The sequence below is a fragment of the Malus domestica genome, chromosome 08 (genome assembly GCF_042453785.1).
Source record: "Malus domestica chromosome 08, GDT2T_hap1".
In the NCBI taxonomy this organism is placed as follows: domain Eukaryota; kingdom Viridiplantae; phylum Streptophyta; class Magnoliopsida; order Rosales; family Rosaceae; genus Malus; species Malus domestica.
The window spans coordinates 9,099,784-9,116,786 of NC_091668.1; the positions used below are offsets into that span (position 1 = coordinate 9,099,784).

Consider the following 17,003-nt stretch of genomic DNA (forward strand, 5'->3'; position numbering starts at 1 on the left):
AAGATTTCTGCTAAATGACTGTTAAAAGTATGGGTAAAACTGTATTTTCAGTTCCAATTAACATTTAAAATAAATATTTTTATTATAACAATTAACAAAAAAAATAATGTTTAATTTTTTAAATAAAAAAAACCCCAATTCAATGTCAATTGGAACTGAAAATACAGTTTTACCCCAACTTTTAACAGTCATTTAACAGAAATCTTACTTTTGGACTAAATTTGCTAACATTCTAGACCATAGAGGTTTAATTCTTAGTTTTTTCACCACGGGAGTCATCATGCAAGTGTCCTATGACCACGGGGATGAACAATCCAATTTAGCCAAAATAAAATCTCTCAAATGCTCATTCAATTAGTGTATATTGGCACTTCTTATGTAAGCCACGTGTAGCCACAATCTACATGTGACGTGTAGCTACTTTTGTAGCCACAATCTACATGTGATGTGTAGCTACTTCTGATGTAAGCCACGTGTAGTCACATAAGGCTTGTTAATCACGATCTCAACTGCATCCACACTAATATATTGGGACTTATCGCCCCAGCCGATGCATAGCTCACTAACGGATTCTTGTACATTGTTCCTCGAATTGGTGTCTTCGAGATTTTTTCTTCTTTTGAGCAAATAATCATATTGCTCAACATGCTGGGCCAACTCATACATATCTTGGAAGTTTGCTCCCAGGAATTTCTTCTTGTATTCCATGTCTAGACCATTTTGGGCAATCTGAATGTATTCGGCCTCAGGAAGGGGTACTCGATACCAATTCCTGGTTGATTTAAATCTGGTAAGGTATTCCATTGGTGATTCATCAGATGCCTGAGCCATTCTGGCTAAGGATGATACTGACACTTCCATCCCTAGCCGATATAATTACTTGTGAAATTTCTCGCCTAATTCCTCCCAATTTTGCACTGAATTCGATGAAAGGTTGATATACCATGCAAATGCCGTGGTTGTCAATGATAAGATAAACAACCGCATTTTGTGGCAATTGTTGTTGATATCTCCGCATTGGGCAGTGAATTTGGCCACGTGTTCCAATGAGGACAAAGATGATTCCCCAGTGAAAATGCCAAAATCTGGGATTTTGAATCCTTGGGATACTCAAATCTTTCGACGAAAGCAGGGTAGGGATGGATAAATTTTGGAACTTTTGGCCCCTTCTTTAAGGCTGAATCAATCATCTTCTGAACTTCATCCATGTCGGTAAATGTTACTCCAGTTCTTTGCCGAACTAGTACTAGTTTCTCCATATAGTTTTTCCAAATCAATTGTTTTGATTCGGTTAAACTCTACGTCGGCCTGCACTGGTAGCGGTCTTTCTCCTCCTAAGGGAGCATTTTTCTTTAAAGATGTGGTATGTTCTGTTTATCGGCAAACCTACTCTCTCGAACCTCGTAAATTAGATTCTCGAGCAACTTGTTCGTCATTGTGTGGCTCACATTTGCTATGTCTTGCTTAATGCTTAAGCCACCTGCCTCTCGACTAGCGATGTGCTCGAGTTGTCAAGATAGTTCTTCCGAAAAAATGACTTAGACGGTACGCCATAAGTCTCATCGTCTTCATTGTCACAATCCTCTACTAGTCCCTCAATAGGTCTATCATTGGCGACCCTTGTAGTTTGAGTAAATACTACGACATCATGTTATGGCCGTTGAGATTTATTTCCACTTCTCGGTAAGCCATGCCTGTAGATTATGGTGTCACAGCAACAAGAAGATCATGTGCCTGTGGTAATATATTACTTTGGACTGGACTCTGGATTATAGGTGCAAAACTGGTAGTTGATTTATCCATAGTTGTTTTCTTTTTGGTTTACCATGTTTCAATGGTCATGAACTTCGTAGCTTTAGCACTGGGTCCCACCGAGTGTGCCAAAATGTTGATCCTAAAAACTACCTAGCCTACATGGCACATAGGCCGAATAGCTAATAAGCTAACTACGGCATTCGGTTGAATGCGAGGTGTGCCAACTCGTCGGCCAAGCATGGCCGGGGAGTGAATGAATGTTGATGTGGTGTTGGGTGCACTGATGACTTCTAAATCTTGCGACTGCGACCGAGGAAGGAACACATCTCGGCCTTTGGGTTTTAGAGCCTGAAGACAAGGCTGCCAGTTCTGCAAAGTTCAATATCAAATTCGACTTTGAGTGTGTCGAATGTCATAACCTGGTAACACCTCACTTCACCGAGAAGGCTAATGAGATAACCTCTCCAACAAGGATTCGGAGATACCTTGCTAGCCAAAACTTGGATAGATAACCAGTCGGTCTCGAAATAGTGTTGTTTATCCAAACTGAAGGTGCTTTTCGGTTGGCTGATTCTATGACTACAGTGCTGTTAATCCAAACTGAAGATGTGTTGGCAAGAAAAAAGGAACATAAAAATCTCAAAGTGTTTGAGAAGTTTCGTGTAGAACAAGAGTTTGCGCATGACAGTTTTGTGTGGTGATTTGGAGGGGCCTTGAATGATACACTACCCTCTCTATTTATAGTAACGATTCCTCATGGCCAAAATAGAGTTCCATTTGGAGCAAAACCACCTGGCATTCTTGCTTTCTCTTGTGTGGCTAGCTATAGTGTTAACTTGGATTACCCACAATGACTAACTTCAACAATATTCCATTATACTGCTCAATGATTGAAAATGAATTCCAATCCATATTCCACAGGTCACATCATGGTTCGATTTATGGTACTAATGAATCACACGATGATGGTGAGGGGAAGTTGAAATGCCTTTATGAGTATTTACGACTCCCAAAAAAGTAAACTATCGTGACGAAACCACCAATGAATCCTTTTTTTATTAATTAAAAACAATATTTCGTGATAATGAATGCCTCTGCATGTTATTTATCCTTTTATCACAGTTAGATCTTAATGTTTAAATTTTGACTGTTCAATTTTCAGAATGCTAAATGAACCATTTCAATTGAGAAAAATTACTTTTAATAACATGAAAGATATATCAAGGTGTTCAATGCTGAAGAACATCATCAACCAAGTCCTCAATTTTGAGTCATTGCCCTTTCTAATTACGTATTCAAATTCGGAGCCATTTTCGACACACGCAAGTTCCGACCTTCCAAAAATCTCGAGCGTTCCGATCTGTCCAAAAGAAGCTTGCTTGGAGTGATTGTCACCTTCTAACTTTCACAGTCAGTGACATTAGCAAGACTCGATACTAATACGCTCCTCATCCGAATAAAGAAACAGGCACCGTCGATTTTAGTAAGTCCCGCAAGATTCACAGGACTATAATCTACACGGCAACAGGTAATTACTTCCTAAATTTTGAAAAGTCCCAGACAAAAGCCAGAGCGGGAGGACCACGTGGCGACAACTGGGAATTCGACCGTTGCGAAGTGCTTATTCAATCCCTTCTTTAGCATTCCCCTTTCCTTCAATCTTGCTCCCTCTGTCATTCTTTCTCTATCTGTCTCCCCCTCTCTCTCTCTTCTCTCTCATGGCGATTGCTGCGGAGAACCAGGCCCCCCAAGAGAAGGTGAGAATTAAAGAAACCCCTTTCAAGTTCCAAATTTTTTTTTCAACCGTTAGGGGTTTTTGAATCCCCCAATTCGAATTCTAGGTTTTTCAGTTCTTTTCGATCCTATGAAGATAATGGTTTCTTTAGGTTTATGTGAATTTTGAGATTGCATTTTTAAAATTCAAATTTTGACACTAGGGTTTTCTGGTTCGAAGATTTAGGAATCTGGGGTTGATCAATTAGCTTCAATTTTCGAGAATTTAAAATGCTCATTGGTGAAATGTTTATTTATTTATTTCTTGATTTTTGTATTTTATGTGGATTTTGAAAAATGGGTTCGGTTTTAACTTTCAACAGGCATCTTCGGAGGTTTCGGCGACGGAGACAAGAAGATGGACGCTCAACGACTTCGATATCGGAAAGCCTCTCGGACGAGGAAAGTTTGGTCACGTCTATTTGGCAAGAGAGAAGAGGGTATGTTCCTTTTCTTCTTTTTAATGGGCATGCATTTTGCAAATTTTGATTTTCTCCAGCTGCTATTTATTTTTTTGTTTGGTACTTGTGCTCAATTCATGGATATTAGGTGTTTCGATCTTGGTTGGTTTATTTTGGTGAAGGAATTAATCTTTTATAGGTTCGGGCTTGCATTTCGTTCTTGATCTGTCGTTTCTTTGGTTGTTGTGAAGATTGGCATGAATAGGGAAATCTAATGAAGATTTTGGTTTACAATATGCATTCTTATACGTTTGCCTAGATTCAATTGTGTACCCAATTTGATCTGTATGTATCCTTTGAACAGAGCAATCACATCGTCGCACTCAAAGTCCTCTTTAAGAGCCAGCTGCAGCAGTCTCAGGTTGAACATCAGCTTCGTCGTGAGGTTGAGATACAAAGTCATCTTCGACATCCCAATATCCTACGCCTCTACGGCTACTTTTACGATCAGGTATATTACTCCTAAGCTACTTATTTTTCAACATCTTAAACCTGTATTACTCAGTGGAAGAAAGGTTTTTTTACCCCTTCATTGGAAATGTATTTATTGCAGAAACGAGTTTATTTGATATTAGAATATGCTGCTAAAGGTGAACTGTACAAGGAACTACAGAAGTGTAAATACTTCAGTGAAAGACGTGCTGCCACTGTAAGTTGTGTTCATGTGGTGTTTCGTAATTCATTTACATTTGTGCTTTGAAATAAATACTTTACCATGTTAGGTCATTTATTTTTTAAAATTGGGCTAGAATTCTGATGTGTGTATGTATGTTGTATTGGCAGTATGTTGCATCATTAGCCCGCGCCCTTATATACTGCCATGGAAAGCACGTAATTCATAGAGATATCAAACCAGAAAACCTACTCATTGGTGCACAGGTACCGACTGCCATCAATGCTTTTATATGTTTCCCTATATTTTCCAATACATATATGATGTTCATCGAATCAATGTGGATCTCCTTTGATAGGGTGAACTCAAGATAGCAGATTTTGGGTGGTCAGTGCACACATTCAACCGCAGGCGGACCATGTGCGGCACTCTTGATTACCTCCCTCCTGAGATGGGTATATTAATAGAAGACACTGTTCTTATGCAAATGCTAGAAGGACTTGTCTTTATTTAAACTCACTTGCTATGTTGCCATATATCATGCTTTTGGAACAGTGTGTCCAAATTGATAATCTTTCGCATCCATTTCTTATCGTTGTGCAACTTGTATAGAAAACCATTTATAGCATTTTTCTGTGAAAAACACCCCTACTATATCTACTACCTTTCTAACACTTCTGGGCTTTTGAAACTTGTCATCAAACAGTGGAGAGTGTAGAGCACGATGCTAGTGTGGATATCTGGAGCCTTGGCATCCTGTGCTATGAGTTCCTATACGGAGTCCCACCTTTCGAGGCCAAGGAGCATTCAGACACATATAGAAGGTAAAATGTAGACTGCAAAATGATTATTAAAGTTCACAAAATAGCTTTTGTGATCACCTAATTTCCTATTCCCCATGTAACTTGTGTATGAGTGGTGAGGAATTCTGCATAGAGTGACATCCATTTTACGCTAACACCAATCTTAAGATGCAAATTTTCGCAATAGGATATGGTACATGGCTAATACGGCTCTTCTATTTGTCTTCACAGGATTGTGCAAGTGGATCTGAAGTTTCCTCCGAAACCAATTGTCTCTGCTCATGCAAAGGACCTCATTAGTCAGGTTTTTGCCCTCATTTTGTGCACTTAAAATTCGAGTATTTGGTAATCTTTGTCGCTTCAAAATAAAGGGGTTATGCTCAATGCCTGAATTTTTTCGCTTCTAAATGCAGATGCTTGTCAAGGATTCTGCTCAACGCCTGCCGTTACACAAGCTTCTTGAACATCCATGGATTGTTCAGAACGCCGAGCCCTCTGGCGTATATAGGATATAATCCACCATGCCAGATACCGTCAAATTCCTAATGGAGGAGATAATGGCAGTCGATTTTTATGTTCTCATCTCAACATTGTTTTTCTAGTCGGCCAACTTTGTGATGCAATACTTGTATGAATCTATTGATATAAATTTGTTTGTTAATAAAAATTCTTTGTTATTCTCTCCACTCGGTCCATTTTTGGATACGAAAATAAATAAAATTTGAATACAACACTGATCCAACAGAGTGAAGTTCTGATATGCAAATCCGTGGAAGCAGAAACCAACCGATACATCTTTTTCGTACAACTTGCTTAATTAAAAAACTTTAGATACAAGCGAACAATCAATGGTCTACATATATAAGAAGTCAATTTGAACTTCCATCATCCGCAATCTGGGGATGGTACATCAATCATCATCTGACTAAGGATTATAACTTAGACATGTTAAGGAGAAGAGCCGCATGCATGTTTTCATGACATGGAAGGGATGTCTTTTGTTGCGAACTTGTTATCTTTACAGTTTTCCCCTTCCAACATTTGGGTTGGAGGCTCTTCCTCTTCTAGGACTTCCTTGACGTCTTTAGGGTTCAAGAAGCTCGGTTGGTTGGTTGAAGAAAGGAGTCGCGCCCACATCCTGTCAGTAATCACAACCTTGTTCTGCTTCTCTGTAATATGCTGCATATCGAAAATCAAACAGATCAATCACTGATGGGTCTTCATTTTAAACTGTTCGGATCAACATTTCTATTGGGATACATCGCATGAAATTGAAGAAGATGCAGTGAAGGCGAAAATAAGAAGCGATAACTATGAAAGAGATGGGGAACCTACATTGAAAGGAATATAAGAATGCCTTCCATTGACAGGCCCACATGTGAAGCCTGTGTACCCTGCCATTGCTCCATGAACAGCACTTTGAGCAAGAAGTGTGCAGTAGACATTGTCGGCTGCATTGCTTGGAATAGCCCTGATCATGTACGTTGGATCTGGAAAAACAATTTGACCGGTTAGATGCTATTCCATACATTGATTTGGTGAATTTTTGAATGGGGAAACAGAAACAATTAAGGGAGGGAAATCTACGGCTGCTGACCTATATACTTAAGATTAATGGCAAGCTTCTGTTGTCTTCCGAAGTGACTCTGAAACATAACCCAACAACCGTTAATCAAACAAAGGAAATTTAAACAGATTCTTTAGTAATATCTCTGCATCAGCTATCAACTCCTCAGTTGCCAGTCACAGATGAGATTTTTACTTGCAAATGGAGAAGAACGACTTGTGACTTTTATGACAGTAGATTCTTAGATAAAGAGAAAATTTATATGATATGCAGAAAATAAAGCGGGGAGAAAAGATTGCACGGGATACCTTTATCCTCTGAGAAATCCATAGCCCAACATCTTTAAGTAGCTTGTTTCCTGAAGCATCCTGCTGGTTCATGGATTGCAAGCTCTCTGACAGAAGATCTTGTCCTGCACCCTCAGCTATCACAATAACCATATGCCCATTTTCTTTTAGTCGTTTTTCAATGTACTCAAAAAGGCCACCTTTCCCTTCAAGATAGAAGGGAGACTCTGGAATCAAACAACAGTCCACATCTCGGCTGGCAAGTGTAGCATACATAGCTATGAAACCTGCATCAGGAATTCCAGTTTAAACGGAAAGCTGTACAAGGCTGGTAGCAAAACATAACTAGTGCGAATAAAATTCTACAATTTCTTCCCAATTAAATATCATCGATTAGGATATATATTGCCATGAGTCTGACATTAAACATCTTTAGGCGCAGTGTGAGAATACTTACCACTGTAGCGTCCCATTAGCTTCACAACACCAATACCGTTCTCAATACTTTCAGCTTCAACATGAGCTGCATTAATGGCACGTTGAGCCTCCTCAACCGCAGTATCAAAGCCAAAAGATCTGTCTATGACCTGAATGAAGAAAATAAAATTACTGCCTGAAACAACGAAAGCAGAAACCAAAATTAGATCATATGTTCTGTATAAGAAGTACCGGAATGTCATTGTCTATGGTTTTCGGAATTCCTGCAACAGAAACTTTGAGGCCACGCCGCCTAATTTCCTGCACGATGAAAACTAAACTGCTAAAGAAATAGTTCTGACATTAGAACAATGACGAGTAAATTCTATATTACTTAAATTTCAATAGCAAATAAACAAATAAGATTGTAACATACATATTATCAAACAAGTCAGAAACAGTTACTTTATGCCAATGTATCAAACTTTCATATTTTTGTGGAGGGTAGTTTTACCTCATATATAACAGCTGCTCCTTTTTGAGTTCCATCACCTCCGATTATGAAAACCTGTATCACAAAACGCATGCGATGAGAATTCGTCTCCGTGCCTTGTCTGTGAGATATTATGTTTGAATGTACGATATATATAGCTAATATGACGCAGAACGATAGTTGAGAAGAACAAATCCTTACTTGATTAATTCCACGATCCTGAATGCTGTCAACTATCTTTCCAGTATCATGTCCTCCTCGCGATGTACCAATGATAGTACCACCACGTTTGTGGATGTCATTGACAACCTTGGGTGTCAAGGTAACGGTGTTTCGGGCATAGAAACCCTTGTATCCTCCCTAATACATGTAATTGTATAATTTGTCAGTATGACAAACTGAACCTCGAGAAATGTCAACATACATTCATGTCTATTTTACAAAAGGAATAACAGACTATTTTCTTTTTCGATGTCCAAAAAAACAAATTGAACCTCGAGATTATGGTAATGTAAACACTCACGTCTATCCCAAGAACTTTCGAGACACCATACATGTGATAAAGTCCACACACAATTTCCCTGATCACGGTGTTGAGTCCCGGGCACAAACCACCACATGTTACAATACAAGCGTGAACTTCAGCCGGGTCGAAATAAACCTGAACCAAACCAAAACACATGAACGCATTTCACTCAAATACAAACACATTTCATAGTATTGTTACTTTGGTAGCAATTAGAGAGCAAAAAAGTGTTACCTTCTGGCGAGGTCCTGCTCGCCGGAAGTGAGTCCCCCTCGGACTATCCGTGTGAACAACAATCTGTAAGCCAGAGGAAAACCATAGCATTTCAAGCTCACACTTACAAATAACAACCAATCCCAAAAACTGTTAAATTAAAAAAAAAAAAAATATATATATATATATATTAAATAAACAGAATTTAATTGACATTATACAAAAATAATACAGAATGTGATCTACCCTCTATATGAAATTACATCAATACATTAATTATTATTATTATTTTGAATAATTTATAAAATTAAGAAAAGGGTAATTACCTTTTGAGCAACGGTGTCATCGACGTTAACAAAATACTGCCTAAAAACAGTAAGATCACAAAAGAGTCAGTCTTTTGCATCGAATCAGATACCAAACAAAACCAGAAATCATGGGTATGGATTAAATTTACGTACTTTACAACTGAATAAGCAGGATTGAACCTCAACGGATTGGGATAAGTCTGCACCCGCAACCAAACACCCCCAATAAATCGATTAAAATCAGAAAATAAACGTAAATGCAGATTAAAAAATTAAAAAAAGGGGGGAAAGCGAGGATATTTACAGGAAGATCGGACAAGTAATCGGAGAGATGGGGGACGTCTTCGAGCACGTAGCCGAAGTCGCCCTTGACCACCTTCATCTGCACGTTTCCGGCGGGACACATTGCCTTCGCGGCGGGTTTCAAATCGCCCATCTGTAATTATTTTCTGACTTTTATTCTCTGACGGAAAATGTACGTAATTCGAAGGAAGCAGAACAAATATCGGAGCGTACGGATAGAGGAAGGAGGGAAGTTGATATGGTAAATTGGATGATGTGGAGGGTATTTATATTCCGCAATGATTGGACCCGGGAGGGACGGAGCGCGTAGTCAAATATCGGACATGTGTTAGCGACGGCGTGTTGGGGATGGTCAATTCGAGCGGTGGGAGTTTCTGGTAAGCGGAAACAGGTGGCGGGATTTCGGTGGCGGTAAAAGGAGAGGAGCTTTTGGTTTTGAGAGGGAAATCAGGGGGCCGGTTTAGTTATTGGTAATTGCCCGCTTTAGGCACCTGGTTTTTAAAGCAAATTGATGGGCTTCGCATATGTTTTTTGAACTGGGTAGTTTTACACAGTGCCGAATGAAATTTTTGTTTCCAACCATTGTTCTAAAAATGCTCGTCTAGCGCCATTTAGATTATATCTAGACGTTAGGCGGTTAGTTACTGTCCCGATTAGTCCCTAAGCATTTGAAAATCAAGAAAGTGTGCTTAGACAAGCTTAAAGGTCCACCTAGCGCGTCTGAACCCGCTTAAGGTCGCGACCCCGACTTAAACAGAACATCAATAATTTCATTTTGAATTTTAATTTTTCAATAAAATGTAAAAGAATTGTTGAATACTTGGATGAAGATTCATTATATGTTTGTTCCTTATGTTTTCAATATATTATAATACTTTATAATTTATATGTCATTTTATTTTGCAATTTATGTATCTCAATCTAATTATTTGTGTTTTTTAAATATAAATAGACACTTATTTATATCAGATATAATAAATTTACTTAAATCCGCCTAATTTTCTATATGCCCTCATCTAGCAGTCTAGGTGCTAGATCCCAACCTGCTGCTCGACTAGAGCTTACCGCCTTTTAGAACCTTGTTTCCAACATGTTAATTTGCAATCAATGCATATCATGCACTTAAACAATAAGATATTTTTCAATATGTTGGTAAAATAGTACAGTAACTAAGCATTATAATATAAGTAGTTACATGCTTGAAATTATTTTTAATAATTTATATTATGAAATTTAATATACCAAACCACATTTTCAGCACACTAAGGCCGCGTTTACTAATCCGTAATTAAATTGAAAGGAATTGGATTGATAGGGAATTGGATTGAGGAGGAATTGAAATGAGGTGGAATCAGAATCAGATTCCTGTTGAAGGTGTTTACTAAAATTGTCAGGAATCAGAGTAGGAATGATGTTGAGTCCATATAAGTTGTTTACTAATTCATTTCAATCGGAATGAAAACTAGGTTGATTACTATATTGCCCTTACATAAATAAATTATTTTCATACTAATTAATTAAATTAAATTATTAATTAAATTTATATAATAAAATTCATCTATATAAGCATGTATAAATAGGTTTTATTTATTTATTAAAATATGGCAAGAATGATGTTGAGTCCATATAAATTGTTTACTAATTCATTTCAATCGGAATGAAAACTAAGTTGATGACTAAATTGCCCTTACATAAATAAATTATTTTCATACTAATTAATTAAATTTATATAATAAAATTATCTATATAAAAATATATAAATAGGTTTTATTTATTTATTAAAAATGACATAATGAGTGTCAAATGAAAGGCAATATTGAGATAATAAGAAACAAGTGAAGGCATAATTGAAATAAAAGATGCATTCCCAATTCCCTTGCCCCCAGGGAATTCAAATACCTCACAAAACTAGGGAATCTCGTTCCTCCAATTTTAGGAATTGGATTCCTTGTTTCGTGTGGGCTCCACCACTTTTCTTATTCCTTAATATTAAGTAAATACCGGAATACTCCGTAATCGAAATTCAATTCCTTTTTTTATTCCGATTACCCTTACGTAAACATGCCATTAAACATTTCTCTTTAGCAATAGAGGGTTGAAAACGGGTAAATACTTGAGTTGGATGTGGAGTGGGGTGACGGCAATGGATGTCAAACTTAATGAACTCCAAACAATAAACTCCAAACTTAATTATTTTGGCCCATGAACATAATTAGACCGACAAATCTTAAGATTATAGAGTCGTAAATCCCAGAGAAAAGGCATGGACCCGATTCACACTGGATTCGGTAAGAAAACAATATAATACAATAACAGGCAACTCACGTCGCGCCACGTGTAACCTCCAGAGACAAACCCGCTTCAGAAAGTAGGAGGGCACCCGAGATATTTATCTCCCATTTCCGTTGAGCTCCAGAAGCTTCCCCCCTTTCCACCGCAAAAGCTTTCAACGCCAGAAGAGAGAAGAAGATCAATCGGGATCCCGAAACGATGTCGTGGCAGCAGTACGTCGACGACCACCTGATGTGCGATATCGACGGCAACCGCCTCACCGCCGCCGCTATCCTCGGCCAAGACGGCAGCGTTTGGTCTCAGAGCGCCTCTTTCCCTGCGGTTCGACTCTCTCTCTCTCTCTTTTTTCTTAGTGTTTATTTCGCTTTTTAAGTTCTAGATTTACTTCGTTCACTGGATCTGATTTCGAAAAGTAACTTTATCACTGACTGGTTCGGTCGATCGGTTTCTGATCCGATCGATGACATGCATACGATTTGAACTTGATAGAGAATTGATGAACTTAATTGAAGTGTTTATGTGGGTTTTGATCTGATTAATTCGGAGTAATCGTTCTTGATTTGTATCAGATGCGTGATTTACTTTTACTGTATTACTGTTTGGATCAGAGTGTAAATCTAAATGCTCAGAACAAATTGGTTTATTTTTTTGTTATGTTGCCGAGTATATTGTTCACTGGCGTGATTTTGTTGTTTGATTGTTGTTATAGTTTAAGCCTGAGGAGATTGCTGCAATTCTGAAAGATTTCGATCAACCCGGAACACTTGCCCCAACTGGATTATTCCTTGGTGGGACGAAGTATATGGTGATCCAGGGTGAACCCGGCGCTGTCATTCGAGGAAAGAAGGTGAGGTTTTGGAATCCTGCTCTTACCAGATGCCATTGCTATTAGCTTAAATTCAGAGATTGTGGAATACAGAACTCCTTTGTCATATGAATGTCGTGTTGATTGATTGTGGTTCAGTGTTGCTACTTAGAGTTTGCGTCGAAGATGGGGAGATTTGGAAACCACATAATGCTACTTTATAGGTGCAGATGTTTGATTTTGTTTTTCTCTTTGATATTTCTATTGACGTGATGCGTCTACTACATCAGGGTTCGGGCGGAATTACTATCAAGAAGACCAGCCAGGCCCTGTTAATCGGTATATATGATGAGCCTGTGACTCCTGGGCAGTGCAACATAGTTGTTGAGAGGCTGGGCGATTACCTTATCGAGCAGGGTCTCTAATTGCTTCGGTGAGTTGATTATCTCCCCAATAGCCTCCTGTGATTTGCTGTTTTCATTTATGGGTTTTTGGAGACTTAGATTGCATCAACTGGAATTGGCGTTGAATTCGTTCTTTTGTTTGACAGTTACAATTTAATTTGAAGTCATGGTGAATTTGGTTTGAAAACAAAGTTGTTGCTGCTTGGGATGTGATGGATATTATGTGTAAAAGCCGTTTGTCTTTGCATTCTGGGATCTCTGGATATGGATTGTCGTTGTGAATGATAGTGTTTTGATTTTACAATTATTATCCCTAAAATTTATTTTGTTCCTTTCACTGGAAAACACATGTAATTGCTGCTGTTATCTCCGGAATGCCTTGCGTATTTGTACTAAGTAGTTTGGTTTATCAGAACATGAGTTGGGCGAAAGACGGGGAACATTATTTGCTTTGCCTTTTCATTCCCTAAAATTTATTTGCTTTGCATTCCGGGAACTTTTGGGTTTTGAGCAAAGTTTGTGGATTTCCACAATGCAATTAACAAGTGGAATTTGTGGATTTCCAATGGGTTCGAATCACCGAGCCATTTGCTGAGTTTGTTGATGTGAGGGTATTTGAGCAATCTTCAATATTATTATGCGTCTAACGACGTGTTTTACATTTGTATTTATTGTGAAATTTATCATTTTACAAAGGGAAAAATTTGAAGTCGAAAATTCCCAGATGCTTAAGAAGGTGGCTACTAATTCTGTTCCCCCATACATCCGGCTTTGGAAGCCGTTCTCTGCTTCTCATCAGCACTTTTCACTGAGGTTTACCATCACCTCCTGTCATAGTTGAAGTGGAGAGAGCTATATTTGGGCATAGCGCATAACACTAATGCCCTAGCTAGGTACACATATATGGAAAGGGATCCTTTCCGGATTTCTTTCACCAAATCCACTAATCGGGTTCTTGAAATTTAATTTAACGGCTAAAAACAGGGGTTCCCTTTAAAAGTTATAATAATTTTAGCCGTTTGATCAAATTTTAATGGTCTGGATTGATGGATTTGGTGGAAGGGATCCGGAGATGATACTTTTTCCACATATATAGCACTCTTAGACCATTTTTAACTCTTAGGTTAAAATTTAAAATTTTTAACCCAGAAACAAATTTTCTTTTTCAATCCTTCTAGGATAAATTTTTGGCCTAATTGGATTATTAGTCCATGTGGTAATAGGAAGATAACCTTTGTGGTAAAAAAAATTAGGATTTAAGTTTCTATGGTGAAGTCTGTTAGGATTTATGTTCAAAATTAAAATTTTGTTAACTTTCTGTTAATTATTAGTACATGAGCCACAATTATGAGGCTAAAACGGAACTCTATATTAATTGTAAGTACGTTAGGTTTGCATGTGATGCTATTTTTATCTTTTTAGCCTCACATGTGAGCCTCAATTAACGAAGAGTTTAATGAAATTTTCAATTTTGGATTTAAATCCTAATAAATTTCACCACAAGAGCTTAAGTCCTAATTTTTTGACCTTAGGTACCTTTGGACTACCCTATCACCACGGGGACTATTAATCCAATGAAGCCTAAATTTTTAGCCCGAGAATATTAAATGATGAATTTAGGATAATTTTTTTTTCTTAAAGTAACTTTTCTTTAAAAAAAATTATATAGATTATTCTAATTTAATTTTATGAACATTTTAACCGAAAAATATTTAGATTCTAATAAATATTGAAAAACCTCTAAACCAACACCAGGAAACTCGTGGAATACTATGAAAAAAATATGAAACACATAAAATAATTTCTATTAATTACTTTAGCCATTGGATCTGAATTTAGACCGTTAATTATTATTTTTTTACCGTTAGATTTGATCATATTAAATCTTACCCATTAGAATTAATAAATTTATAAATATAAAACTATACAAAGTACACATATATGGTGGACCAGCTCCATTAATCCAGGGAAAATTCTGGGCTAAATTTGTGCCATAAATGAGTTTGGGATTTAAACTCATATTTGTTCCAAGGGTTGGAGTAAGTTTGGATAAATTTAGAACCTAAATTTTGAGTTTTACTCCAAGAGTTGAAGTATGTCTTAGAAAACACGTATAGGAAGTGATGATAATACTTATCTATGAATGGGAAGCCCTAAGGTCATCTCCAACCGAAGGGTCCAGAGGGCCGAAAATAACTCAAAAACCGTCTCCAACCGAGGGCTAGGCTAGAGGGTTTGTGGACTCTAAGAGGGTTGCAAGGAATCTGAAAGGGCTGGAAGGCTGGAGGGCTGGCTAGCGCCAGTTACTGTTGGATTCTTTTTTTTATATATATAGGTTTTTTGGGCCTTTTCAAAAAAAAAAAAATCTCAAAAATTCTAATTTTTTTCCCTATAAATATCTAAACCATTCATTCACCATTCCTCACAAAATTTTCACCATTTCAATTCTTATATTTTCTTTCATCTTTCAAAAATTTATCCTTCAATTTTTTCAATAATTTTCAAATGGCCTCGTCTGCAATGAAAGGTAGGGCTTGGACCCAAAAAGAAGATGAAGCTCTTTGCAATGCTTATAGATGGGTGTTGGAAGATAGTGAGAGGGGGAATTGTCAAACAAATGACGATGTTTGGACTCGTGTGTCCAAAAAATACTTAGAGTTCTATGAAGGTACCACTCCAGTGAATATTTGAAACCACGAGAGTTGTTCTTCAAGATGGAAGAAATATCTTCAGCCAAGTTTGAACAAATGACATCAAGCATTGTTAGCAGCCACAAGTAAACATGAAAGCGGCGCTAATTACTACGACGAAGTAAGTGTTTTCACAATTTATTTTAAATATTTAATTATATTACATTTAATTTCATAAATTAATTTCCTTTAATTTTTTTCTAGGTACGTCAAGCGGATGAATTGTATAAGGAGAGCAGCTCGAAAGCCTTTCAGTTTCACAGTTGTTGGAAAATTTGTAAAGGGTGGGTGTTATTTGAAGATCTACCACGTATAGCTCATACACCGGTGTTCGGAACTGCATCCTCAGCTGCACATATGGATGAAGATGGATCTCCAACCATTCAACAAACAAGGGTAGAAAATCCATCTTCGGATGAATGTTCCATACCTAGGGCTATGGGACGAAACAAGGCGCGAAGATTGAAGGAAAAAGGGCAAGGCAAATGATGATTACGCTGCTCAACATGAAGTGGTGGCCTCATTGCGATTAATGGCAGAGCAAAATGCTCTTGAGGCGGAAGAAAGGAAAAGTATGCATGAAGAACAAGTCAAACAAATACAAGAAGAGATGAGTGATAAGAATATGAAAATGAACACTTCGAATTACACTCCAATGAGTAAGGCATATTTTGATAGGAAAAAAAATAATTATGACCCGGCGGCAATTGTTTACCTCTGACTATACCCTTACAATGGCGAATGATGAAGATGATGTTGATTATGGATATTAAATTTAAGTTGTTGTAGTTTTTAAATTCAAGTTAATGTTGTTTTTAAATTTTATTTGTAGTTTTTAAATTTAATTCATCGTTTTTAAATTTAAGTTGTAGTTTTTACATATAAGTTGTAGTTTTTAAATTTAAGTTGTTGTTAGATTTGAATTTAAGTTGTTGTAATTTTTAAATTTAAATAATAAATTATGTTTGGCCCTTTGGCCCTCGGTTGAAGACGGTTTTTTGTGACAGTGCTAAAATGAGCCCTATGGTCATCGGTTGGAGACGGAGGCAAATATAACCCTATACTGTTCATTAAAATATTAATATCTTCAAGGGTCAGATGACTAAAACGAGCAATCTGGGCAACCCTTAGTTGAAGATGGCCTAAGAGATATTTATATATAGGCCAGGACCTTGGCTTTTAAGTTAAGACCATTAATTTTCCAAGATTCTTTATTCCAATGAAAGAATTTTGTAATGGTATTTTCTTGATTGAAAGCAAAATCCGCACCAGAGTACATAGACATGATTATTT

At 37.3% G+C, this 17,003-nt stretch overlaps 3 protein-coding genes and 1 long non-coding RNA gene across 4 annotated transcripts; 3 read left to right on the forward strand and 1 right to left on the reverse strand.

Annotated features, from left to right (window-relative positions):
- The first annotated feature begins 3,317 nt into the window (after nt 1-3,317).
- On the forward strand, nt 3,318-6,091 carry LOC114826516 (serine/threonine-protein kinase Aurora-1). Its single transcript, XM_029106928.2, has 9 exons — nt 3,318-3,512; nt 3,852-3,968; nt 4,294-4,440; nt 4,543-4,638; nt 4,773-4,868; nt 4,961-5,057; nt 5,309-5,426; nt 5,637-5,709; nt 5,819-6,091. Exons 1-9 carry the CDS (start codon nt 3,474-3,476, stop codon nt 5,918-5,920), a joined length of 885 nt encoding a protein of 294 aa, XP_028962761.1. The 5' UTR covers nt 3,318-3,473; the 3' UTR covers nt 5,921-6,091.
- Nucleotides 6,092-6,139: 48 nt separating this feature from the next.
- On the reverse strand, nt 6,140-9,991 carry LOC114826515 (ATP-dependent 6-phosphofructokinase 6). Its single transcript, XM_029106927.2, has 13 exons — nt 9,521-9,991; nt 9,370-9,416; nt 9,235-9,274; nt 8,930-8,992; nt 8,693-8,830; nt 8,371-8,529; nt 8,191-8,244; nt 7,929-7,997; nt 7,717-7,846; nt 7,281-7,546; nt 7,003-7,051; nt 6,741-6,895; nt 6,140-6,584 (listed from the first exon to the last, which is right to left on the reverse strand). The coding sequence occupies exons 1-13, from the start codon at nt 9,650-9,652 to the stop codon at nt 6,381-6,383; spliced, it is 1,506 nt and encodes a 501-aa protein (XP_028962760.2). The 5' UTR covers nt 9,653-9,991; the 3' UTR covers nt 6,140-6,380.
- Nucleotides 9,992-11,921: 1,930 nt separating this feature from the next.
- Nucleotides 11,922-13,516, forward strand: LOC114826514 (profilin-3). Its single transcript, NM_001404987.1, is given in 4 exon segments — nt 11,922-12,132; nt 12,521-12,658; nt 12,907-13,049; nt 13,167-13,516. Coding segments are annotated over 3 exon segments (396 nt in total). The 5' UTR covers nt 11,922-12,009; the 3' UTR covers nt 13,042-13,049; nt 13,167-13,516.
- A 1,786-nt stretch (nt 13,517-15,302) lies between these two features.
- On the forward strand, nt 15,303-16,695 carry LOC139198273 (uncharacterized). Its single transcript, XR_011583640.1, has 2 exons — nt 15,303-15,831; nt 15,915-16,695. It is a non-coding gene; the product is annotated as an uncharacterized lncRNA (long non-coding RNA).
- Nucleotides 16,696-17,003: the final 308 nt, after the last annotated feature.

Excerpts from the sequence above, each read along its gene's own strand:
- LOC114826516 (XM_029106928.2), top strand. The coding sequence starts at position 3,474 with ATGGCGATTGCTGCGGAGAACCAGGCCCCCCAAGAGAAG. Across the intron at positions 4,869-4,960 it reads ACCTACTCATTGGTGCACAG|GGTGAACTCAAGATAGCAGA; the intron begins GTACCGACTGCC and ends CTCCTTTGATAG. Across the intron at positions 5,058-5,308 it reads TTACCTCCCTCCTGAGATGG|TGGAGAGTGTAGAGCACGAT; the intron begins GTATATTAATAG and ends GTCATCAAACAG.
- LOC114826515 (XM_029106927.2), bottom strand. The coding sequence starts at position 9,652 with ATGGGCGATTTGAAACCCGCCGCGAAGGCAATGTGTCCCGCCGGAAAC. Across the intron at positions 8,831-8,929 it reads GAGCAGGACCTCGCCAGAAG|GTTTATTTCGACCCGGCTGA; the intron begins GTAACACTTTTT and ends GGTTTGGTTCAG. Across the intron at positions 6,896-7,002 it reads CATTAATCTTAAGTATATAG|ATCCAACGTACATGATCAGG; the intron begins GTCAGCAGCCGT and ends TTGTTTTTCCAG.